Below are 25,655 nucleotides of genomic sequence, written 5' to 3'. Positions count from 1 at the left end.
ACCATGTGACCCCTGAGCTCCACGTCACTCCCCCCCTCCATGTCGATTGGATTACCATTTGTTTCTGTTCCTGCTGCCACACCGTAGCTGCAGTCGGCGTCACGGTTGCCACAGCAACGGACGCATACTTAACAGGGTGACTGTCTATCTCACCTACATCCGCTGAAGAAGTCCCGCCCCAGGGACGCAACGTTCGGTAGGGAGAGCGTGACGTCACCTGCAATCATAGCTACACACACGCTTGTTTTTTCCTGGCACTGGACTTACTCTTTTGTGTCGGTGTCTGGTCCACAAAAGGGACTGGCAATCTCGTTGCCCACCATTTCTCGGTGGATCAGGTAGGCTGTCATACAGGCCTATGTTCTTAGGGGGCGGGCCCCCCTTTTCCGGTCCGACAGCATGCGTCGGTCTCAGGTGTGCGAGGCGGCGACTTGGTCGTCCGTTCACATTTCTTCCAGAATTTACATAGTTGCTTTGAGTGCATCTTCTGATGCTTCTTTCGGCCGCTAATTTTTTTGCAGGCGGCTGTTTAAAGTTGCACCTCCTCTTTTGAGGAGCTCTGCTTGTTTTGGGGTGAAGTTAAGATTGGGTTTTCTGATATATTTCCCACCCCTCGTTTTGACACTGCTTGGGGACGTCCCACTTGTCAAGACTTAAGGAGCTGTGTCCGTCCATGGACGATAAGAGAAAATAGGATTTTTTTGTACTCACCGTAAAATCCTTTTCTCTGACGTCCATGGACGGACACAGCTCCCACCCCTCCTTTTTAGGTTTGTACTGCTTGTTACGAACTGAGGCTGCAGCTGCTGTCTGGAGGGACCACCCCCTGGGCGGGGCTGTTCAACTCTGTTAATGTAACATGTATTTAATGATCTAACATGTTTCTGCCTAGTCCTCTCCTGTAAACAGGGAACATAACCCACTTGTCAAGACTTAAGGAGCTGTGTCCGTCCATGGACGTCAGAGAAAAGGATTTTACGGTGAGTACAAAAAAATCCTATTTTTTCCCCGAATTTATCTATTGGAGATACAGCAGCAAAGAAGCGCTTATACAGAAACACGAAAAAGATTGAGGGAGAAGAGGTTAAAATTCTGCCTTTTTATACCCTAGTAAACTACGAGTGATTGACGGGAGATATACCCTCTTTTTTGAAACACCAACTTTAGCAGCAGAGTTGTTGGACACTAGATAGATGAACTTTTATTTTTTTCACCACTTTTTTTTTTTTACACATATATGATTATACTGTAGATGGGTATAGATCCTGATAATAACAAAAGCGCTATATATTAATGATGTATAATGCATTCTTTTTCAGGTGATAAAAGTTAAATGTTTAGGGGGAAGGAGAGTTGGGTAACTTTAGGTGTGTTTTTTTTCCTCTCTGAATATAGATTTTTAAATAATTATGGTGGCACTAGAGAGTAATGGAAGGGGTTGTAGATTAGAGAAGGAAGTGGAAAGGGACAGGGTGGGATGGGAGGAGGGAGGTGAAGTGGGTGTAAGGGGGGGGGGGGAGTATGTATCGGTTCATCATTGGTGTGGTTTAAAGGCCCTATGGATGTTTCCTGTAAAAACCAGGGGGAATAAGATACGGTGGAGGTATCTATCCCTCACATACTTCCTGTATAATGTTGGGTAAAAAAAATAATAATTGCTATTCGGTAGTATCCTGGAATGTTCAAGGATTACACTCGACGTTCAAACGAGCATTAATGTTCCAATATATAAGAAAATATGGTCCTCATTTGATTATACTCCAGGAGACACATTTAATGGGAAGAAAATTAATAACGTTATAAAAAGCTTGGATGTAAAAAGTATATCATGCCACTTATTATTATTCCTATGCTAGAGGGGTATCAGTTTTGGTAAATAAATCTTTCCCTGGAGAGATAGAGAAGGCCTACATAGATACACAAGGAACATGTTATTCTGTTATATATGATTGGACAACAAAGGTATATTACAGTGGCAGTATATATTCCACCTCTGTTTTCTGTGGGAGTTTTGAATGAGATAATGGAAAAAATCATTCAATATCTTCCAGCAAAGCTACTGCTTATTGGAGATTTTAACTCTGTTTTATTCCCAGAGTTGGATAGACCAAAACCTCCTAAGCCGTATTCAGCGGACCTATATAATTGGGTGCAAGCGACAGGGGTAATAGAAATTTGGAGATGGAGGAATCCAGAAAAGAGAACTTGCTCCTGTTTTTCTACCTCCTATAAAGCGGCGTCTAGAATAGACCTAGCATTTGCAGATTCTGCAATGTTAGTAGATATTGCGGAAGCTGCATATTTACCAAGTGGTCTCTTGGGTCATTCTCCTTTATTTTTGTCAATACGTATCCCTACTCTACGAAATACATCACTGTGGAGATTAACGCCTCAGCGCGTTATTCCCAGAAATAGCGGAAAAAATTGCATCCATAATAATGGAATACTGGGAGAGTAATGTGGGATCGTCCTCGGTGGACATTGTCTGGGATGCATTTAAAGTGTATCTGTGAGGACAGATACAGGAGCTACAAATGCTGATAGAATTACAAAAGGAAAAATATGGTCAAGATTCTAGCAGTACTAACTTTGATCTAATGATGGCCGCACAAAGAGATTTACATCTACATATGGAGGTAATAACAGGGCTAGAATTGTATAGAAAGTGGGAAATTTCTGGCAAGATTAGCACAACAATTATGGCGGACCTTTTGGATTGGTTAGCCCTTGGGTGGTTGTTGGACAGAGAGAGAGAGAGAGAGGCATTGGTCTGTCCAATCACAAGTGAGGAGATTATGAAGACTATACATACATTTCCAGGGGAAAAAGCACCAGCTCCAGATGGAATTCTATAAAAAAAATATGGATCTTTTTTAGCCCCAAAACTTGCAGAAGTATTTACAAGTGGGCTATTGAAAGGGGCCCTTCCAGACTCAATAAGGCAGGCACACATAACACTAATATACAAAGAAAAGAAGGTCCCAAAATTATGTTCCTCATATAGGCCAAAAGCATTATTAAATATAGATTTTAAAATATTGAGGAAAATACTAACATTAATATTACAACCCCTGCTCAGAAATATTATAGATTCGGATCGGACAGGATTCATGCCACAGAGAACAACGGATGTTAATTAACCTAGGCTATATATAAATTTACATACTCGCCATGTCCAGGAAGGATCTAGGACAGTGGCCTCCCTGGACATAGAGAAGGCCTTCGCTACAATCGAGTGGCCTTTTCTATGGGAAATACTTAGAAGGATGGGATTCTAATTACCATATTTATCTGCGTATAACATGCACTTTTTCTCCCTAAAAATAGAAATCACGGGTGCGTGTTATACGCGGATAGCGTACCTCGGAGGAGAAGAAGGGGGACGAGCGCCGCCGGAATCACCGAGCTGTCATGTCCTGTTTACTCGGCTCTGACATCACACAGAGGCACAAGGAAGGAGTGCCCTCTCTCTCCAGCACTCTTCGCGATAGCAAAAGAGCCAGTGGCAAAGGCTCCTAAGACTTCGCCAAATATTCAAGGACTTTGAGTCGGGGGGCTGGAGGAGAGGGTAGCCCTGTTTGCCGATGACATGCTCTTGTTTTTAAGAGACGCGGGTCCATCTTTGGAAGGAGCTTTAGAATTATTGGATACTTTTTTACTATTTTCAGGGCTCAAAGTAAATTGGGCTAGGTCTCTATTATTTTCTATTGACCAAGGAGCACAGGACACCGCTGCTCCAAATTTACCAATAAAATGTGTAACGGAATGCAAGTACCTTGGTATAATAATATCTCGACAGGTCGAAGAATTTCAAAAGTTGAATTTGGATCCAGTAATACAGGAGTTTAGAAAAAAAATTAAAGGTATGGGAAGCATTGCCCCTGTCGCTACTAGGATGTATACATTTAATAAAGATGAAAATTCTTTCTATATTTTTGTATTTGTTTAGAAATTCTCAACAATGGTTGCCTAAAAGTTTTTTTTGCACAGTTGCATGGTGTGTTCTCTGCATTTATATGGGAGAACAAACCAGCCAGAATGAAATTAAGCATTAATTTAAGCACACTTATGCGACTGGCGATACAGGGGGATTTGTCTTCCCAGACTTTCATCGGTATTATCTAGCTACACAGTTAGTGACGGTGGGGAGATGGCTGAATCCTGATGGATTTGACTCTGCCAGAATGTTTGAGGCTGCAGTTGTCTATTCGGTGGAGGCACTTCAGGGACTGCTATTTTGGGGGTTAAAATCTCGGTGGGATTTGACCCCTTTCGATGACAACTACAGTAAAAATATGGAGAGCTGCTGCAGTAAAAGAGGGAGATCTGAAAACAAATTTATCCCCAAATATCCCACTATGACGAAACCCTGAGCTGCCGCATCTAGATTCTATACAAGATCCAGGGGCATGGACTAAATTCAGGGTTAAAAAGTTAGCGCAAGTGGTACTCAGGGAGAATTTTTCTTCTTTTGAAGAGATGAGGCAATGTTGGAATATACCTGAGAGTTACACTTTCAGATTTATGCAGCTTATCCATGCTCTATTAGCTCAGTTCCCTGAGGGTGCCCCACAACTAATGAAACCAAGTCTAGAGCACATGCATTCTGCAGCCAGCAAGCCATACATAACACACGGTAAGATAGATTACGGCCTTATAAATACAAAGCATTTTAATATAAATGCAAACCAGTGCCGAATGTCGGGGACCACCAGTGCCACTTGTCATTCCCACCAGTGCTGAGTGGGGATTATTATCAGAAATCACTTGTATGACTCAGCGAGATATTTCGCTGTGTCAGTTATAGTATATAAGAACACTGAGCACTGATGTCCTGTCATTATTGTAAATGACCGTGCACTGGGCCAATAATGGCGGGAGGCGGGGACATCAGCAATCAGTGTTCTCATATACTATATCTGACACAGCAGGATATCCCCGCTGAGTCATACAAGGGATTTCTGATAATCCCTGCTCTGCATGGAGATAGCAGTGGGGGGGGGGGGGGGGCAGATTGCTGGCAGGGAGCAGAGGAGGGAGGCGAGAGAAGGACACCTACTCCATGGGCGGCTCCGACTGGGGGGGCTGTGAGACCCCCTCCGCCCACTACAGAAGGACTACAACTGGGCGTGTCAGACCGCTGGCTGAGCTTACGGAAGATAGGAGATCGGCAAAAAGGATATGGGGGGGGGGATGTTGCTTTAATCCATTTAGTGCTCTAAAACTACACATTTGTCTCACATGTAATGCAGGCTATTAACATAATGAAGCTAATGTACAATATACATAACATTTTCATGAAAGAATTGTATCATTCAGAAATCAGGTAAACTATATATTTGATTTGAACAATATAAATCATCTAATGGGGAAGAAAATATGATCAGGTGTTTGTTTTGAACAAAAGATCATTTGAAATTAGTTAATCCGTGATCTACAGCAGTGTTTCTCAACCTTTTTCCAGTCTGGGTGCACTTGAAAGGTATTTTCAGTCTTGAGGCACCCCTGTCCAAGGCTTGGTTCACGTTATTGTGTGTCGCAGAATGTTTGCAAAAGTACCCTCATTCCTGACGCGACAAATGCTCTGCTCTTTAGGGGTGCCATTAGTTCTTAAAGTGATTGTAAAGTCTCGTTTTTTTTCCCTATAAAAATAAGAAACATGTTATTCTTGCCTGCTCTGGATTGGATTTGAACAGAGCAGCCCGGATTTGAACAGAGCAGCCCGGATTTGAACAGAGCAGCCCGGATTTGAACAGAGCAGCCCGGATTTGAACAGAGCAGCCCTGATTGGAACAGAGCAGCCTGGATCCTCTTTTCGGGTACCTCTTTTGTGATCCTGGCCCCTCCCTCCTGTTTAGTGCCCCCACAGCAAGCAGCTTGCTATGGGGGCACCCGAGCCGAGTCACAGCTCCCTGTATCCATTGAGACACGGAGCCCCTCCCTGGCCCGCCCCCTCTCTTGCCTAATTGGCTAGCTGACTTTGATTGAAAGCAGCTGTTGTCAATGGTGTCGCTGCTGTGTCTGATGGCTGAGACATTTGTTGACATCGCTGGACAGAGAGGGACCTCAGGTAAGTATTAGGGGGGCTGCTGCACACAGAAGGCTTTTTATCTTAATGCATTAAAATAAAAAAACCTGCCTATACATCCCCTTTAATGGTACCCTACACATTTGCAAACGTGGGGTATTTTTGATGCAACGCAATTTTAAAGACTTCTTTCCTTGCATTTCTGTGGGTGGGGCAGCCCATTGAAATGTATGGGATGCCCTACACTTAGCACGCATCCACACAGATGTGAATCAAGGGTTTGTTGACGTGAGATTGGAGGGACAAAACCACATGGTTGAGGCCTTTTTGTTGCTTCCCCCAACTGCCCCCCCCCCCTTTAGCTGCAGAAGTAGCAGCTGGGGGTGTACACATGTTGTGCCTGCAGCTGTACTTATACCCAGGGTGAATGGGGCTGCACTGCAACCACCCCCAACTGTGTGCATTGGTTGCGGTGTAGTGATGCTACATTTACTAGGTTAAAACAGGTGGTGAGGAGGCAACATATTGCCTACTTACAGCCTGTTAAATGCCCCTGAAAAGCGATTTGAGCATGTATTGCTTTTCAACGGAGCAGCAGTCCTTGATGCTATAATGATCAAGCCCTAAAAATATCAGTTCTAATAGTACAGAAATAGGGGGGTCAGGATAAAAAGTAACATACATACGCACATATCAACACAAACTAATGTACACACACAAACACACGTGTACACACATATACAGACAAATGTACGTACATGCACACAGACACATGTACACACATACAGGCATATGAAAGAAACTCACATTTAGACAATGCAGATACATGTACACGCACACACAAACATGTATAAAGCCCTTTAAAAGTTCTAGTACAGTATCTTCCTTCACACAGCTAGGTACTGCACTGTAGGGGGAGGTAGAGAGCACAGCACACTTCCCTTCCCTTTTACTTTCGCTTTGCTGAGTCTGACCAAACTCCATCTCAGTGCTGATGTACAGTTCGACTAGGAATCGGGAGCTTGGGCTCATCTGACAGCCTTTCTCTACCATGATCCCACAGCACCCCAGTTGAGAGAGGTTCATAGTTTCATATATGACCAGCATTGGATCATTATTTCTGACTTGGCCAAGGTTGTCTCACTTTAATAAAGAGTGTGTCTATTTAGTTATTAAACATGTAATGTAAGTAAAAAAAAAAAATAGAGGGGAATATACCTTTCACTTTTTGCCTTATGTTGTTTACTTACAGGTCTCTTCTCATGGCATCCTTTGTTCATGGCTATTGCTGTAAGTATTATGTATACAGTTTATCATTCTAATTATGTTGTAATTTTTTTCTTGCACGATACTTGTATCCAACATTTAATAGTTACATTGTTTATAAGTTTGAAAAAAGCCACTACTTCATCCAGTTTAATGTATGTGCGATTCCTATTCTCTAACAATTTCCATAGCCCTGTATATTTTTCTTCCTGAGGAAGACAACTCAAAGTTTTTTGTAGTTTTCGACACGCTAGTACCACTAGGATGGAGCTCCACATTTTTACTGCTTAACAGTAAAAAACCCTTTTGCAATCTATGATCTGACCTCCTTTCTTCTAGCTTCAAATCTTGTTTTCAGGCACCATAGAGTAATAGTTTATTATATTTTTTAAGAAGTCACCTCTGATATATTTGTACATTGTAAGCATATACCTCTTCAGCACATCTTCTCCAGAGTAAATAATTGTAATCTGTGTAATCGATCCTTATAGTCTAGGTCAGTGGTTTTCAACCTGGGGTCGGGACCCCCTTGGGAGTCGAATGACGATTTTCCAGGGGTCACAGAATCCTGGGCTGTTCCTGGAGCCTGTGGCCACCCACTCAGCCTCTACGCAGCCGCCCATTCAGTTCATGGCATGGGTGGGGGGCAGAGACTAGAGGTCAGCTGACTGGTGAGGAATGTGAAGTGGGAGGGGCTGGAGGAGACTCCACCTCCTGATTTCGGCATAGGTGTCACTTCTACGAGACACCACGAAGCTGGAGACACAGTCCGTAACACTACCTGTGATTAGAGTTGCCGTTAAAAGTCCCCACTACAGTTCTCAGATCAGCAGATGACCTTGATCAAGAGCACCTATGTTGGCTGATCAGAACTCCCCCAGCACTGCCACTGATCCCACCTCCACCAGCACCGCCACTCATCCCATTCCCCCAACCCCTCCACCAAGGAGCAAGAGAAGGAATACAAATAGAGAATACATGGAAGTGAAAAGAGGGGGAGGAACAAAGAAAAATGGAGAGAAAGAATAAGAGAAAGAAAAAGAAAGATGGCTAGAGAGAGGGATGGGGGAGAAAAAAACAAGAAATTAGGAAAGAGAGGGATAAAAGGGAAAGAAAGGAGAACAAAGAGAGGGGTACATCCTAAAATGTACCATAAGGGGTTTTAATACTGTACAAGTGAAAGAGACTCAGGGAGCACTAAATGTCCGTTGGTTAGGGGCGCAAATTACTTGTCTTGGGTGCTGACAACCCACACTACGATTTTTTTTTTTTACTGTTGGGGGTCACCACAACTTGAGAAATTTCATCAAGGGGTCACGGCACTAGAAACGTTGAGAATCACTGGTCTAGGTCCTCCTTTCCCCATATGTTACCTTCCGCCCCTGTAGTTAGAATTCAGCGATCAAACACAGCTGATTACTCAATTTTCCCCTCTGCTCTGAGCAGAGGGCTGTGACTATCAGTCGGCGGATTGGTTGGGATCTTTCCAGAATTTGCCTGACATTGGCTGAAAATGGATCAGGAGTGCCCAAGGAACTGCACTCCTGTGATCCACAGAAGTATAGCCAAAATAGCTTTGGCTATACTTCACCTTTAATTTTGTTGCCTTTCGATGAACTTTTTCTAGCTCGGAAACGTCGTTCCTAAGGATTGGTGGCCAAACCTAAACTGGAGAGGAGGCTGCACCAGTGTCTTGTAAATGGGTTGAATTATTATATTATCAAATGTAATGAGCCTTTTCATGCATGACAGTATTTTGTTAGCTGCGACTTGGAATTGCATGCTATTGCTAATTTTGTGATCTGCAAGCACCCCAGATCCTTTTCAATAACGAATTCCCTGTATAATTGATATCATTAGCAAACACTGAAATTGAGCTCTTGATTCCAAACTCTATATCTTTAGTAAACAAATTGAACAGCATTGTCCCCGATACAGAACCCTGAGGCACACCACTCACAACTTTAGAACATTCAGGGAATGAGTCATTTATCACTACTCTCAGGACCATGTAACTGATTTCCTATCAATGTACATAAAATTTCATCAACTCCAACAGACCTTATTTTATAGATTAAATAGAATAAATCTTTGAGGTACAGTATCAAATGCTTTAGCAAACTCTAGATAGGCTATGTCTACTGGACCATTTAATTCATCACGTTCTTCCTCATAAATGATAACAGGTTGGCCTGACAAGAACAGTCTTTCAAAAATCCAAACTGTTGTCAGTTATACCTTTAAAAACTAGACATGTGCAATTCGTTTTGTTTCTAATTCGTTTTTTTTACGGAAATTCGTTAATTACGAATTTTCGTATTTACAAATTTTTTATTTACAAATTTTCGGACTTCTGAAAATTTTGTATTTACGAATTTTCGTATTTACGATTTTTTTTTAATTTTCGGATTTACGAATTTCGGAAATTCGGATTTTCGGAAATTCGGAAACACGAAAAATTTTCGGATTTTCCGAATTTTCGAAATTCCGAATTTTGCGAATTTGGAAAATTAAAAAATTCGAAAATCGAAAAATTCGAATTTTTCAATTTTAGAATTTTTCACTTCCAATTTCGAATTTTTCAGATTTCGAATTGATCAAATTTCGAATTGATCAAATTTCGAATTTTCGTATTTCCGAATTTCGAAAAGTGAAAAATTTGAAATTTGAAAAAATCGAAAATTTAAACAAAAATTAAAATTTCGAATTTTTAAATTTCCGAATTTTCCTATTTCCGAATTTTCCTATTTACGAATTTCGAAATTGAAAAATTTGAAAATTGAAAAATTTCGAATGTTTCAATTTTCGAAATTTCGAATTGAGAATTTTTCAATTTTCGAAATTCCGTTTTTCCGAATTTTCGTATTTCCGAATATTTTCGTATTTCCGAATTTTCGTATTTCGAAGATTGAAAAATTCCAAAATTCAAAAATACGAAACTTCGAAAATACGAAATTTCGAAAATTGAAAAATTCCAAAATTCAATATACGAAACTTCGAAAATACGAAATTTCGAAAATTGAAAAATTCGAAATCCAAAAATTGAAAAATTGAAAATTTTGAAAGATTCCAAATTCGAAATTTCAAAATTGATTTTTTTTGCTCATTCGTTTTTTCCGTTTCATTCGTTTTTTCCGTTTTTTGCTTTTTCGGAAATCCGAAAGATTCCTGAATTTACGAAAAAAAAAGAGATAAAACGAAAATTTACGAATTTACGAAAAAATAAAAAAACGAATGAAACAAAAACGGAAATTTACTGAAAAATAACAAACGAAAATAACAAACGAAAAAAACGATTTTTTTGGCAGTGCACATGTCTATTAAAAACCTTTAAAGATGACAAATTTCTGTATAGAGTTCCTTACCATTTCCTTAATTACCTTACTTACTATTGACGTTATGGTGACTGGTCTGTAGTTTTCTGGTATACTGTACCTCCCTTTCCCTTTTTTATAAATTGGTACCATATTTGCTCTACCCCAATCAGATGGTACCATTTCACTCGGTAAGCTGTGTTTAAAAATTAGAAATAACTGCTTGTAACTGAGCTAAGTTCCCCAAGGACTCTTGGGTGTAAGCCATCTGGACCTGGAGATTTGTTCACATTAACCACCGCCAACCAGCCATCAAATGATGTCCTTGACTTTGACTTTGAGTGGGGATATCTGAATGATGCCTGCAGCTACAGGCATCATTCACATATCACCTTCTTCAGCAGGCTATTTCCTACACCATAAGAACCATCATAGTGGTTCTTATGCTGCTTGATCTTTCTTACGGGCAGCGAAAGGGGACGTCACCCCTCCCGCCACCCTCTGGTGCTTCTACCGACTCACCGCTGCCATCGGTGAGTCAGAGATGGGATCCATTGGCCCCAGATGTTTACCATAGAGATTTCTGGTCGACCGTTTGGTCGCTGGAGTCTCTATGATCATTTGGAGGCCAGCCACGATGTTATGACATCACGCCTGGCCTCTGCATTCAAACAAATCCAGAGGGGGGATTTCAGGCTTCCCAGCCTAGAGGTGACATGTGGGGTCTTATTGACCCCATATCTCACTGTAAAGAGGACCTCTCATGATGTGTTTTTTTTTTTTTTTAGTTTGACACTTAAAGAAATAAATAATTAACAATTAAAAAAAATTATATATTTATTTAAAGCACCCCTGTTCCCGTGTGCTTGCACGCAGAATCGAACGCATATGAAAGTCCCGCCCACATATGAAAACGGTGTTCAAACCACACATGAGAGGTATCGCCATGAACGTTAGAGAGAGCAATAATTCTAGCCCTTCTAGCCCTAGACCTCCTCTGTAATTCAAAACATGTAACCAGTAAAAAAAATTAAGCGTCACCTATGGGGATTTTTAAGTACCAAAGTGTACGTGTGCAATTTTTCAAACCACGAACGCAAATTTGCGTATGGTTGGCGTGAAGGGATCCCTTGGGGACCCCTAGGTCAGCAGAAATGGTGTCCCCATTGGAAGATTCTCCCTCCCTACTTTTTTTGGGACAACCCAAAATTTGGGATTTTCTTTTACTTTCACTTTCAATTATAATGATAAACAGGACAAATGGAGAGGGTGAATCTCCTTAACAGGGACACAGAAAACAAAAACTGACAAGCATTCTAATCCCTCTGCACTCTATCCAAAGCTTAAAAAAGGGTTGCCCTTAGTTACACTAAAACAATGTGTGAATGTTTAAAAATACAAAGTTTACAATATACGTTTTATCAGCAGTAATGACATTGTGAGAGAGACACGGAAATAATAACTGCAAATAACATAGCTTAGAATTATATAATATCACTGCTGGAACATTAGAACAATATTAACCCCTTATCGCTGACCATGCGCACATTTGCGTTCATGGATTTCAGGGGTTCTATCAGGGTGTTGCATGCAGCCGCATGCATCATCCCGGTACCATTTTTTAGAGCGGGCGGTTGGCTCTTTAGGGATAACAACCGATGCGACTAAAAGTCGTTTGGTTTTTATCCTACAGGGGCGGGAGAGGCCAAGTCCCCCCTCCTTCCACTGCTGTTCCTGGGGGCCTCCGGTCCCACCGGGAGACCTGAGCCACAATCAAGCACTTCTGCCAGCTAGAGAGAGACTGTAACAAAGCTGGAAATGGTTTAGATCACCTATGTGTAAACACGGAAGGAATGTCACTTCCGGTTTACTCGGCTGCCAATGGCGCCGATTTTTAAACAAATGACAGTATTCAGAATCGCCGTTTTTGGCAATCTCAATACTTTGAATTGCAAAGGAGGGATTTAGGCTCTTTTAGTGTTATAAGAGAAAAACTTGCGCGCTACTATGATATAATTTTTAAGTAAATATAAACCATCAACCTCCAGTGAATATAGTGAAAATAACCTCTGAAAAATATATATATATATATATAGTACATGTATAGTGACCCTGAATTAGCTGCAACCACTTAGTAGTGTACTCAAAAGACAATGCATAATAAATGTAAAAGAAAAAGATGGGAATGGTGCGCTTATTCTATAATACCATAAAGTAATATACTCAACGAAAAAATACGAGTATTCAAACATACAAATAAATAAATAAATGTGAATAAAGTCCAACTAAAGCCCAATGGTAGGAGTTAGTTCATATAAAGGCAAAAATCCCATAGAGATAACTTGATAGAAGAAAAAAACAGATAAAACATCTATCCAAGCATCGACTGTTAAATTTATGAATTTTCCGCTCACCTCCAACAATGACCCAAGGGTCAAACAAGGCTCATCAGATAGTCAGATAACGAATCCTGCTGATGGATCTATAAAGGCATCCAGGTTCTAGGCGAAGAACTACGTCCAAAACTTGGCATCAAAACATCTTGGGTAATTCCACATATAGAGGGAATGGCACTTAAAGGAAACAAAGAACAGCCATAGTGCAATGTTGCCAAATGAAAAGTAAATTTATTTAGTAAAAAAACTGCTTACATCAAGTAAGGATAAAAACTGCAGTAAAAAGCAATGGGAGTAGTGACACACAGGCATCCTCACCGTACTTAAAACACCACCGGAACTGACGTCACAAGGCTCCACCCGACGCGTTGCTTCACTGGTCACGTGACTTCCTCTTTTAGACCCCTAACCCCTCCATAAAGAGTACACGTCACCACCTATTACTGTCAAAAGGAATGTTTTAATCCTTGCGATAGCAGTAAAAGTGATCAAAATATATATCTTTTTTTAAAGAGACAATGTAATTTTTTTTAAATAAATGAGAAAACATTTTTTAAAGCGCCCCCATCCACGCGAGTTTGCGCAGCAAAGAAAACGCATGTATTAGTCGCGCATATGTAAATGGTGTTCAAATCACACATTTGAGGTATCGCCGCGATCATCAGAACTAGGGCAATAATTCTATCACCAGACCTTCTCTTTAACTTTAACCTGGTAACCGTTCATTGTTTTTAAAGCGTCGCCTATGGTAATTTTTAGGTACCGACCGTAGTTTGTTGCGCAATTTCAAAGCATGAAATGTTGGGTATCTATTTACTCGACGTAACATCGTCTTTCACATTACACCAAAAAATTGGGCTAACTTTACGGTTTTGTTTTAATTCATGAAAGTGTATTTTTTTCCCCAAAAAATTGCTTTTGAAAGACTGCTGTGCAAATATCGTGTGACATACAATATTGCAATATAGGCTTAACAATGACAGGGTTAAGCGATTTTTTAAATCTGACATGCCATAAAATAAGACATGGAGAGTAAAGAAGTTAATATGAAGAGGAAAAAAGAAGAAAATATAAAAAAAAAGGAAAAGTAGAGGGACATTAGCTCAGCCACAGGTTCAAGGCCGGTCCTCCCGCAGATGCCACAGCTGTTTGCACTTAGAAGCCACTGTTTGCACTTAGAAGGTGCCTCTATCTCTGTTTTTTTTAGACATAAATAATGGCCTACTCTGTTTTCCATGATGTACAAAAAAGAAAACTGGATTTTTGTACTTTCTGTACCAGTAAAATCCTTTTCTTGGAGTACATTACAGAAAACCGAGGTTTCTCTCCTCTGTGTGATGGTTCACTGCTTGCTACGTAACTGCAAGTTTTCTGGAGTAGGAGAGGTTTTGTAGGAGTAATTCCTGTCTGTTTTTTTGGCAGTGTTCCTTGGCCTACATAGATATTCATTGATGTTTGTTAAAGGCCACCCAGTGTTAATGAGGAGGTGGAGACTCTGCTCCTTGCACAGATAGAAAGGGCTGCAAGGGCAAGGATGGTGATAAAAATAGGCGGTTTTAACTACCCGGGAATTGGAGTACTGGTACTGCAGGAACAGTTAAAGTGCAAAAAATTATAAACCTACAGTATTACTAGACCATTTTTTGGTACAGTTCTTAGAGGCCCCGACTAGGAATGATGCTCTGCTGGACCTGGTAATCTAAAACCACACAGAGCTTATTATTAAAGCGGATGTCCGCTGAAAAAAAATATATTAAAAGGCAGCAGCTACAAATACTGCAGCTGCTGACTTTTAATATTAGGACACTTACCTGTCCTGGAGTCCAGCGCCATCCGCAGCAGAGGACGAGCGATCGCTCGTCACTCTGCTGCCCCCCCCGCCATCCTCAGTGAGGGAACCAGGAAGTGAAGCGCTCCGGCTTCACTGCCCGGTACCCTACGGCACATGCGCGAGTCGCGCTACGCCTGCCGATTGGCTCCCGCTGTGTACTGGGAGCAGAGTGTTCCCAGAACACAACTGGGGGGGGGGGGAACGGGAGGTGACGTCATGCCCACAGTCTGCCCGAGACTGTGTGACCGGAAGTGGGTGCAAATACCTGTCTTTAGATAGGTATCTGCACCCCCCCCCCCCTGAAAGGTGTCAAATGTGACACCGGAGGAGGGGAGGGTTCCGATGCGGGAGTTCCACTTTAGGGTGGAGCTCCGCTTTAATGTTCATATAAAAGAACATCTGGGTAGCAGTGATCTTAACATGATTTGATTTAATGTTAGCTGTAAATAACAAGCACATACTGGAAAAATAAAAATGCTAAGGGTGCAAAATTTTCAAGGCTAAGGGCTGCTCTCCAAGTCTTAGACTGGGAGGGAATATTGGCATCGATATACACAGAACAGAAATGGGAATTCTTCCAAAATGCTGTATGTGAACACACTGCAAAATAAATTCCCATGGGCAATACGTTTAAAAGGCTAAAAAGAAAACCTATGTGGCTCATGCCAAAGTAAAAAAAAAGCTATAAATAAGGAACACTATCGTCATTTGAATTTTACAAAGAACATAACTGAATATGTAAGAAGAAAATCGAGGCCGCAAACATTCAAAACAAATAATAGATTACGAAAGAGAGTAGGACAAACCCCAAAAATTCTTCAACTATATTATTAGTAAAAAGTTCAGGTCTGAGCATGTATGTGCTTTACAAAATAATCTAGAGTTGGTGACTCACTGGGGACAAAGCGAATGCAAATTTATTAAATACCTTCTTCAGCTCTGTATATACAAAGGAGTATGAGGGTGCTCGTGTCCATAATGAGGATGGTATTGACACAGCCCCAAATGATCCACAATAGCTTAAAATTGATGTGGTCCAGAAATATTTAGAAGGCATAAAGGGGAATAAAGCACCTGGACCAGCAGGCTTACACCCACACATCCTAAAATAATTTTGCTGTCATTTCAAAGCCATTTCAAAGCCTCATTTTTAGGGATAGAAAACTTGCTAAAAGACTGTATTCAAAGAGTAGTGGTTAATGATTTATACTCTGAATGGTCTAGGGTTTTTAGTGGTGTACCTCAAGGTTCAGTGTTGGGACCCCTTCTTTTTAATATATTTATAAATTAAAAGTACCATTTTAGTCTGTGCAGATGACACAATCTATGCAGTGAATAACATCCTTACAGAACATCTCCAACTTGCAAGCCAACCTCAATGCACAGTTTAATTGGGCAACTATGTGGCAAATGAAGTTTAATGTTAATAAATGTAAAGTATTGCACTTGGATAGTAAGAATATGCATGCATCATACCAGGCCCGGACTTGGACAAAAAATAGGCCTGGGCATTTTCGATTGAGCAGCCCATGACATGCTAACCGGCACCTCCGGCAGAGAGCATGGGGGGAGGTGGAGAGCACAGGGAGGGCGGCGGAGAGCATTGGGGGGTGGCAGAGAGCATGGGGAGAGGTGGAGAGCACATGGGGGGAGGTGATGAGCACTAGGGGGGTGGTAGAGAGCATGGGGGAGGTGGAAAGCACTGGGAGGGGGGGTGGCAGAGAGCCCTGGGGGGATGGCAGAGCACATGGGGGGAGGTGGAGAGCACTGGGGGGGTGGCAGAGAGCACTGGGGGGGTGGCAGAGAGCACTGGGGGGTGGCGGAGATTACTGGGGGGGGTGGCGGAGATCACTGCGGGGTGGCGGAGATCACTGGGGGGAGGCGGAGATCACTGGATGGAGGCGGAGATTATGAGGAGGCAAAGAGTATGGGTGGTGTAGGAGGAGCAGTGGGGACAGCTGCATATAAAACAATTTTCTCCATCTCCCTTCTGCATCGGGGGTGGCGGAGAGCACAGGGGGGGGTGGCAGATAGCACTGGGAGGTGGCAGAGAGCCCTGTGGGGGAGGTTGATAGCACAGGGGGGGAGGCAGAGAGCACAGGGGGGGAGGCAGAGAGCACAGGGGGGGTGGCAGAGATCACTGGGGGGTGGCGGAGATCACTGGGGGGTGGCGGAGATCACTGGGGGTGGCGGAGATCACTAGGAGGTGGCAGAGAGCACTGGGGGGGTGGCAGAGAGCACTGGGGGGTGGCAGAGAGCACTAGGGGTGGCAGAGGGCACTGGGGGTGGCAGAGGGCACTGGGGGGAGGTGTAGATCACTGGGGGGAGGTGTAGATCACTGGGGGGTGGCGGAGAGCACTGGGGGTGGCGGAGAGCACTGGGGGTGTGGCAGCGAGCACTGGGTGGAGGTGGAGATCACTGGGGGGTGGCAGCGAGCACGAGGGTGAGGCGGAGATCACGAGGAGGCAAAGAGTATGGGTGGTGTAGGAGGAGCAGTGGGGACCGCTGAAAATAAAACAATCATTTTCTCCATCTCCCTTCTGCAGTATTGGAATGCCTGCTTTTCCTCTACCTCTCGCAGCCTCAGGCATTCCAATATTGCAGAAGGGAGATGGAGAAAATGATTGTTTTATATGCAGCCGTCCCCACTGCTCCTCCTATCCAGGTTACAGTCGCGGGCGCTGCACTCACGTTGTCAGCAGCAGGTGTCTGCTCTGGCTCCCCCCCCCTCACAGTCACGCCCCCCGGCTGTGGAGTGGCCGAAGGCTTCTCATGTAGCTCCACCCCCTCTGTGTTTATGTTCCCCTGGTGGCCGCGGAGAGGCTAGATGAGCGGCGCGGGTTTAAAGAGCCTTGTGCCCGCTACTAAGACTTGCGGCCTCTTGGTGGCCGCGGCCCACCGGGCGAATGCCCGGTTGCCCGATGGCTAGTCCGGGCCTGCATCATACATCTTAGGGGGAGTACAACTGGGCCAATGAATTGTGGAGAAGGACCTTGATGTTCTGGTCGGTCATAAGCTTAATAATGGCATGCAATGCCAAGCATTGATTTCCAAAGCAAGCAACATTCTTTCTTATATTAAGGGGTATAGACTCCACACAGAGAGAGAGAGATCGATAATTTTACCCCTGTACAAATCATTAGTAAAACCTCATCTGAAATTCGCAGTTCACTTTTGGGCACCAATTCACAAAAAGGAAATCTGGGAACTGGAGGAAGTGCATAGCAGAGCAACCGAACTAATAAGGGGTATGGAGGAGCTCAGCTATGAGGAAATTAGAGGAAATTAATGTATTCTCTCTTGAGAAGAGGAGATTAAGGGGGGGATATAAATTGTGTATAAATTCATAGGTGGTCCATATAGTGAGTCTGGAGGAAAAGAGATTTACTGTAATCGCCAAATAGAGAAAGGGCAATGTGAAATAGACTCCCTCAAAGGCTGGTTCTGTCCAGCTCAATGAATTGCTTTAAAAAAAAGGCCTGGACTCTTTCCTAAATGTTCATAATATAACTAGATACTAAGATTTACTGTATATGTAAAGTTGATCCAGGGAATATCTGATTTGCCTCTCGGGGGATCAGGAAGGAATTGTTTTGATTGGTTGAACTAGATGGACTTTTTTGTCTTTTTTTAACCAGACTAACTATGTTTTTTTGTGGCCCCGCCTCCTGACCCCGCGCCTGTGATAGACAGAATGACAGTCCAATGCTGGGACGTGTTCTGTCTATCGCAGGCGCAGGGTCAGGAGGCGCGGCTGTGTGTAACCACGAGCAGAGCGGAGACAATTGTAATGTAAACTCTGCTGTAACAGCGGGCTATCTGATGTGTAATCCCGCGGCTTTTCTCTTGCATGCTCGCTTCCTTGTGATCATCCTCTTGTACAGGTGAGCTGAGGCTGCAATGGCGGGCACAGGTGAGCTGAGGCTGCAATGGCGGGCACAGGTGAGCTGAGGCTGCAATGGCGGGCACAGGTGAGCTGGGGCTGCAATGGCGGGCACAGGTGAGCTGAGGCTGCAATGGCGGGCACAGGTGAGCTGAGGCTGCAATGGCGGGCACAGGTGAGCTGAGGCTGCAATGGCGGACACAGGTGAGCTGAGGCTGCAATGGCGGGCAGAGGTGAGCCAAGGCTGCAATGGCGGGCACAGGTGAGCCGAGGCTGCAATGGCGGGCACAGGTGAGCTGAGGCTGCAATGGGGGGCACAGGTGAGCTGAGGCTGCAATGGGGGGCACAAGTGAGCTGAGGCTGCAATGGGGGGCACAGGTGAGCTGAGGCTGCAATGGCGGGCACAGGTGAGCTGAGGCTGCAATGGCGGGCACAGGTGAGCTGAAGCTGCAATGGCGGGCACAGGTAAGTTGAGGCTGCAATGGCACAGGTGAGCTGAGGCTGGCTGCAATGGTGGGCACAGGTGAGGCTGCACTGATAAAGTTGCTGTTAATATTTATTTATTTATTTATATATATATATATATATATATATATATATATATATATATATATATATATATATATATATATAATGGTGCGGAAAGTATTCAGACCCCCTTAAATTTTTCACTCTTTGTTATATTGCAGCCATTTGCTAAAATTATTTTAAGTTAATTTTTTTCCTCATTAATGTACACACAGCACCCAATATTGACAGAAAAACACAGAATTGTTGACATTTTTGCAGATTTAATAAAAAATAAAAACTGAAATATCACATGGTCCTAAGTATTCAGACCCTTTGCTCAGTATTTAGTAGAAGCACCCTTTTGATCTAATACAGAGCTGTACGATTCTGGCTAAAATGAGAATCCTTTTTTTTACTTAGAATAAAGATCACGATTCTCGCGGCATACATAACAACTTTCACATTATACAAAACAATTGGGCTAACGTTACTGTTTTAATTTATTGAAGTGTATTTTTTTCCCAAAAAATTGCGTTTTGAAAGACCAGTGCGCAAATACAGTGCGACATAAAATATTGCAACAATTGCCACTTTATTGCCTAGGGTCTCTGCTATACTCGAGTATAAGCCGACCGAATATAAGCCGAAGCACCTAATTTTACCACAAAAAAACTGGAAAAAATTATTGACTCTAGTATAAGCCTAGGGTGTCCATCTGCATGCCCCACTTTGCCTCTCTGTGTCCATGTCTCTGTGTCCATGCCTCTCTGTGTCCATGCCTCTCTGTGTCCATGCCTCTCTGTGTCCATGCCTCTCTGTGTCCATGCCTCTCTGTGTCCATGACTAGACTTACGTTTAACATGGGAGTATATAGAAGGAGTGCTTGGCTTTGAAAAATCTATGCTCCCCGGCCGTAGGTCCCCCAGACAGCAAACTTTGCACACTTGTAGAGGAGAAGTGGGGCTACATGTGTGCCAAGTACCGGCCGGTACCGGGTCCCCAAAGTCTGGGAGATCAGGGGACCTGCGGCCAGCCGGTACCGGGTCCCCAGAGTTACTGGAGAAATGACCGTTTAACATGGGAGTCTATGGAAGGGGGTGCCCGAATTTGAAAAATCTCGGCCGTAGGTCCCCTGGACAACAAACTCTGCACACTTGTAGAGGAAGAGTGGGGCTATATGTGTGCCAAGTACCGGCTGTTACTGGATCCCCAAAGTCCGGGAGATCAGGCGCAAAATGGTGACTCGAGTATAAGCTGAGGGGGGCATTTTCAGCACAAAAAAAATTGCTGAAAAACTTGGCTTATACTCGAGTATATACGGTATGTGTGTGTGTGTGTGTGTGTGTGTATATATATATATATATATATATATATATATATATATAGTAAGATTGGGGTGATCAGACTCCAGCGGTAGGTGCGTTTTTAGTGACTGAATTTTCAAGGGCCTGGTAGCCCACTTTTATTTAAAAGCACAAAAAGTTCACAAGTACATCAGTAGCCCTCGCAGGGGGTTCCACCATTACTGTATCTTGCATACTCAACAGTTTAGCCTCCTGGCTTTCGTTCTTGCCATCCGTTTCAGGCCTTTAGCCTAGGCCAGGGGTGTCCAAACTTTTTTCAAAGAGGGCCAGATTTGATGAAGTGAACATGCGTGAGGGCCGACTATTTTGCCTGACATTTTTTGAACCATTAAAATTAAATGCAAATTAACGAATACGCTGCCCATTGAGAATTCTCCTGCCTTTGTGGCTGTGTGTGGTGAAGAGTCTAAGGATGAGTTTGGGCGTGTTATTTGGATATACCGTATTTATTAGCGTATAACTCGCACCTTCACTTTAAGAGGGAAGTTTCAGGAAAAAAATAATTTTTTTAATAATGAAATGTGAAGCAAAATAAGGGTCAGTGCCGATTAATGCAGCCTCACCACTGCCATGAATGCATCCTCTGAGTGCAGCCGGATCAATGCCCATCTACAGCCTCGGAGGGGACAGGGGGGGGGGGCAGCATGAGCGCCAACGGATTACATACAGAAGAATCTCCTGTTTTCTTGGCGGCCTTCCTATTATAGAGGCCGCCAAGTAAACCGGAGATTCTCCTCTATGTTATCTGACAGCACTCGTCCCACCCTTCTCCCTGTCCCCTCTGAGGCTGCCAGAACGATAAACACGATATATATCTTTTGTGGCCACCCCAACGAATCCCAGAGTGCCACGCGGTGCTCTGGGATTCGTTGGGAGCCACAAAAGATATGTATATGTCCAAATTACCAGTGGGGCCGCATTAAACCAAATCGCGGGCCGCATTTGGCCCCCGGGCCGTACTTTGGACATGCCTGGCCTAGGCTGTAGGTCTGTTCCTCAGAACAAACAGAGATTCCTAGAGGTAAGCTCACTCCTTGCTTACTCCTGGTCAGCGCCTTGTTGCTCAATCACCAATGACATCTGCCTCCTGCAGACAAGCATACTCTAGCTGCACCCATGCAGTATCTCTGACTCCCCTCAGAGGGATGGGAGTCCACCTGACTCCCAGCACAGACTTCCTGTCTGTGGGGTGGGGCCCTGAGCCATAGTCAGTTCAGAACTAAATAGCTGAACACACAGCTGTGCAATTAGTGCGTCTTTCTCTCCAAAATATGGCGTAAACCACCACCACATATCCTCCCCCCCTGTTTCGAACCGGAGGGAGGAACACATAAACCCATCATCACAAATGGGACACCTCTGTGCTAGCCATTGGCTGCGTAGGCCCATTTTTTTCGGTAAGGTTTCCACCACCACAATATATATATAAATGTTTTGGGGTCCCAAGTAATTTTCTAGCAAAGAATACTGATTTTAACTTGTAAGAAACAAGTGTCAGAAAAAGGTTAAGGGGCAGATCCACTTACCTGCGCGTAAGAATCTGCCGGGCGCAGCGTATCTAACATACACTACGCCGCCGCCGCAACTTTTTTTTTTTTCGAATCCTCAACGAATTTGCGCCGTAAGTTACGGCGGCGTAGTGTATTTTTGCCGGCGTAAGGGCGCGGGATTCAAATGGATGTAATGGGGGCATGTTTTATGGTAATACGTCGTGACCCGACGTAAACAAAGTTTTTTTTTTAACTGCGCATGCGCCGTCCGTGGGGGTATCCCAGTGCGCATGCTCGAAATTAACCCGGAAAAAGCCAATGCTTCCGACGGTGACGTCATTCTACCAAATCCCTATTCGCGAACGACTTACGCAACCGACGTAAAAAATTCAAAATTGGACGCGGGAACGACTGCCATACTTAACATTGAGTACGCCACCATATAGCAGCTTTAACTATTCGCCGTAAAAAGCCGAACGAAAACAACGTAAAAAAATGCGTCGGCCGGACGTACGTTCGTGGATCGCCGTAAATAGCTAATTTGCATACTCGACGCAGAATTCAACGGTAACGCCACCTAGCGGCCGCCAAAATATTGCACCTTAAGATCCGACGGCGTACTAAGACGTACGCCTGTCGGATCCCTCCGAGATGCCGTTGTATCTTGTTTTGTAGATACAAAACAAAGATACGACGCGGGAATTTTAAAATTACGGATACGCCGGCGTAATCCTTTTGTGGATCTGCCCCCAGGTCTTTAAGTAGTTAAACTTCCCTCATTAACAGGACGAAGTTCATTCCTTTGATCCAAGCCTGTTTTTTTTTCTTTTGATAGCTGAGTGAGCAGAGAACGCTCTACACTTGTTACATGAATGAATCTGGAAATTATGCATAGAGATTGTGAGGGGGTTGAATCGAAATCACAATTTTTTAACAATTAATCGTGCAGCTCTACTCTAGAAATGACAGTTGTTATATTCCCATCCTGGCTTTCCTGGATAGGTCTCGCCTTACTGCCCTCCTAAGACTGGGAAAGTCTGGGAACATTAAAACCATAAAACAAAACAGCCTAGTGCATTATGCTCAACAATTCTCTTTTAATATATAAAAAGTGGTAAATATTATACTTACAAACTGACAGATACATCACAGCTTGAACTATAAGAACAGTCCACGATACATCATGATATTGCACTAGGCCAGTGCGCCCTCTGTTTTGTTTTATGGTTTAAGAAGGAAGAACCTTTTTAAGCTTGTTTGTGCTTCCTTGCACAGCTGAGTAGAGATCAGGTCAACAGGATTACATTTCAGATTTGCTGTCCTAGTAAAAAAATAGACAGTAATAAGAATAAAGTTATGTTTAGAGCAGATGATCTGTGTAATGTTCTGCATTTAGAAGAACATTCAGGTAATTTGAAATATGAAAGACAGACTAGGTTTTTCTTACTCCTTCATTTAGTAGATGTGTGGTAGAACAAAAAAAATGCTGATCTTGACATGAATGTCATTTATTACTGTTTTTTTTATTTATCTCTCTTTTCTTTATAGTATTGCCTCTGTATGACAGAAGCTGTGTTGCTGTTATCCCCAGAGACTTCACCTCTCTGCCCTTTATCTCGCAAGTCTAAGACTCGAATTCATTGGCTCCTACAGCTGTGTGTGCCTATCTTGGCAGGAACTGGAATATCCTTTATAGTATGCAGTAAAAACCGCAGTGAACGGCCACACTTTACCTCATGGCACAGCATTATTGGTCTAATTACCTTGATAGCCACATGTTGTCAGGCTGTGTGTGGGTTTGGCCTACTCTGTCCACGACTGGCCCGGGTGACTGCAGTATCTCGTCTCAAGCTGTACCATGCCACTTGTGGCCTTTTGGTATATCTACTTGCAACAACCACTGTTCTTCTAGGTTTGTATTCAGACTGGTTTCAGGCTCAAATTAAGGGGCCTGCATGGTATGTTTGCCTTGTTTTGCCTCTCTACCCTGCATTGGTGATCATGAATCAAGTATTGGACATATACTTACCAAAGAGGAAAAGTCAAACGTGAATATCCTAGCTCAAGCTCCTGCAACCTTAATGTCATTGTTAATAACAAACACAAAAGATCAAGTATCGTCTGTTATTCTTTTGATATTGCTTTTTTCAGATTTTCTTTATATACAGTTTCATGCTACAATACTGTAAAATTTGGAATTGCCCAAACAAATAAGAATAGTTTTGATTAGTAGCTTAAACCTGACAGTTAAATACATAGATAAAACTGTTAAATACAGTGAAAAACATATGATGTTTTACCTGCCTTATAATTTGTATTTCTGTCTAATTAATTCTAGAATTTACGCAGCTCTGTCACACATCTGTCTGTTAGGGCATGCTACCTGATTTTTTGCTTCTGCAGTTAAGTAAAACTTACTGATTTTGTGCCTTTTCAGCCTGTGACAGGGCAGTAAAAAGAGAAGCAGAGGACTCATTACTAATCTCTTTGTCACTCTGCTCTCTTCAGCATGTCCTTGTTAGCACTTGTTAGCAAATAAGCACTACAGCACTAATTGTCTGCTTATGCTGCTCTTTTCTCTGAACTCTGCTGTACAGGGAGTGCAAAAATCTAATACCAAGTCTAAAAAAAGTACTTTCTGTACATTGCTTGATTTGATTTGAAGAAAAAATTTATATTAACCACTTTCTTACTGGGCACATATACCTCCCTCCTGCCCAGGTGAAATTTCAGCTTCCGGCACTGCATCGCTTAAACTGACAATTGCGCGGTCGTGTGACGTGGCTCCCAAACAAAATTGACGTCCTTTTTTCCCCACAAGTAGAGCTTTCTTTTGGTGGTATTTGATCACCTCTGCGATTTTTATTTTTTGCGCTATAAACAAAAAAGAACGACAATTTTGAAAAAAAATACAATATTTTTTACTTGTTGCTATAATAAATATCCCAATTTAAACAAAAAAAAAAAAAAAAAATTCAGTCTAGGCCGATACATATTCTTCTACATATTTTTGGTAAAAAAAAAAAAAAATCGCAATAAGCGACTGGTTTGCGCAAAAGTTATAGCGCCTACAAAATAAGGGACAGAATTATTTTTTTTTAATATTTTTTTTTTACTAGTAATGGCGGCGATCTGCGATTTTTATTGGGACTGCGACATTATGGCGGACGCATCGGACACTTTTGACACATTTTTAGCACCATTCACATTTATACTGCAATCAGAGCTATAAATATGCACTAATTACTGTATAAATGTGACTGGCATTGAAGGGGTTAACACTAGGGGGTGAGGAAGGGGTTAAATGTGTACCCTATATAGTGTTCTAACTGTGGGGGAAGGGGGGTGACTGGGGGAGGTGACCGATCTGTGTCCCTATGTACAAGAGACACAGATCGGTCTCCTCTCTCCCTGACAGGACGCTGTCATTGTGAGAGCCGGCAATGAGAAATGATCTCGTATGTTTACATATGAGATCATTTCTCATTGGCCGCACAGATCGCCTACCAAACGGCCACTCCGATTGGCCGTTCACAGCGATCTGTGATTGGCTGTGTTCAAGGGACACGGGCA

General features: G+C 43.0%; 1 protein-coding gene across 3 annotated transcripts in view; it reads left to right on the top strand.

The window, feature by feature from the left end:
- LOC120927166 (cytochrome b561 domain-containing protein 1) overlaps positions 1-24,196 on the top strand; it is an 81,054-nt gene extending 56,858 nt beyond the window's left edge. For all 3 annotated transcript variants that reach the window (XM_040337648.1, XM_040337647.1, XM_040337646.1), the window contains exons 3-4: positions 7,281-7,318; positions 23,631-24,196. In XM_040337648.1, the coding sequence (XP_040193582.1) occupies positions 7,281-7,318; positions 23,631-24,134 (542 nt within the window). In that variant the 3' untranslated portion in view covers positions 24,135-24,196. The remainder of the gene's footprint in view (positions 1-7,280; positions 7,319-23,630) is intronic.
- The last annotated feature ends 1,459 nt before the right edge of the window (positions 24,197-25,655 follow it).

Source organism: Rana temporaria, chromosome 2 (genome assembly GCF_905171775.1).
Source record: "Rana temporaria chromosome 2, aRanTem1.1, whole genome shotgun sequence".
Taxonomy (NCBI): domain Eukaryota; kingdom Metazoa; phylum Chordata; class Amphibia; order Anura; family Ranidae; genus Rana; species Rana temporaria.
This window is presented reverse-complemented; position numbering and strand designations above follow the sequence as displayed.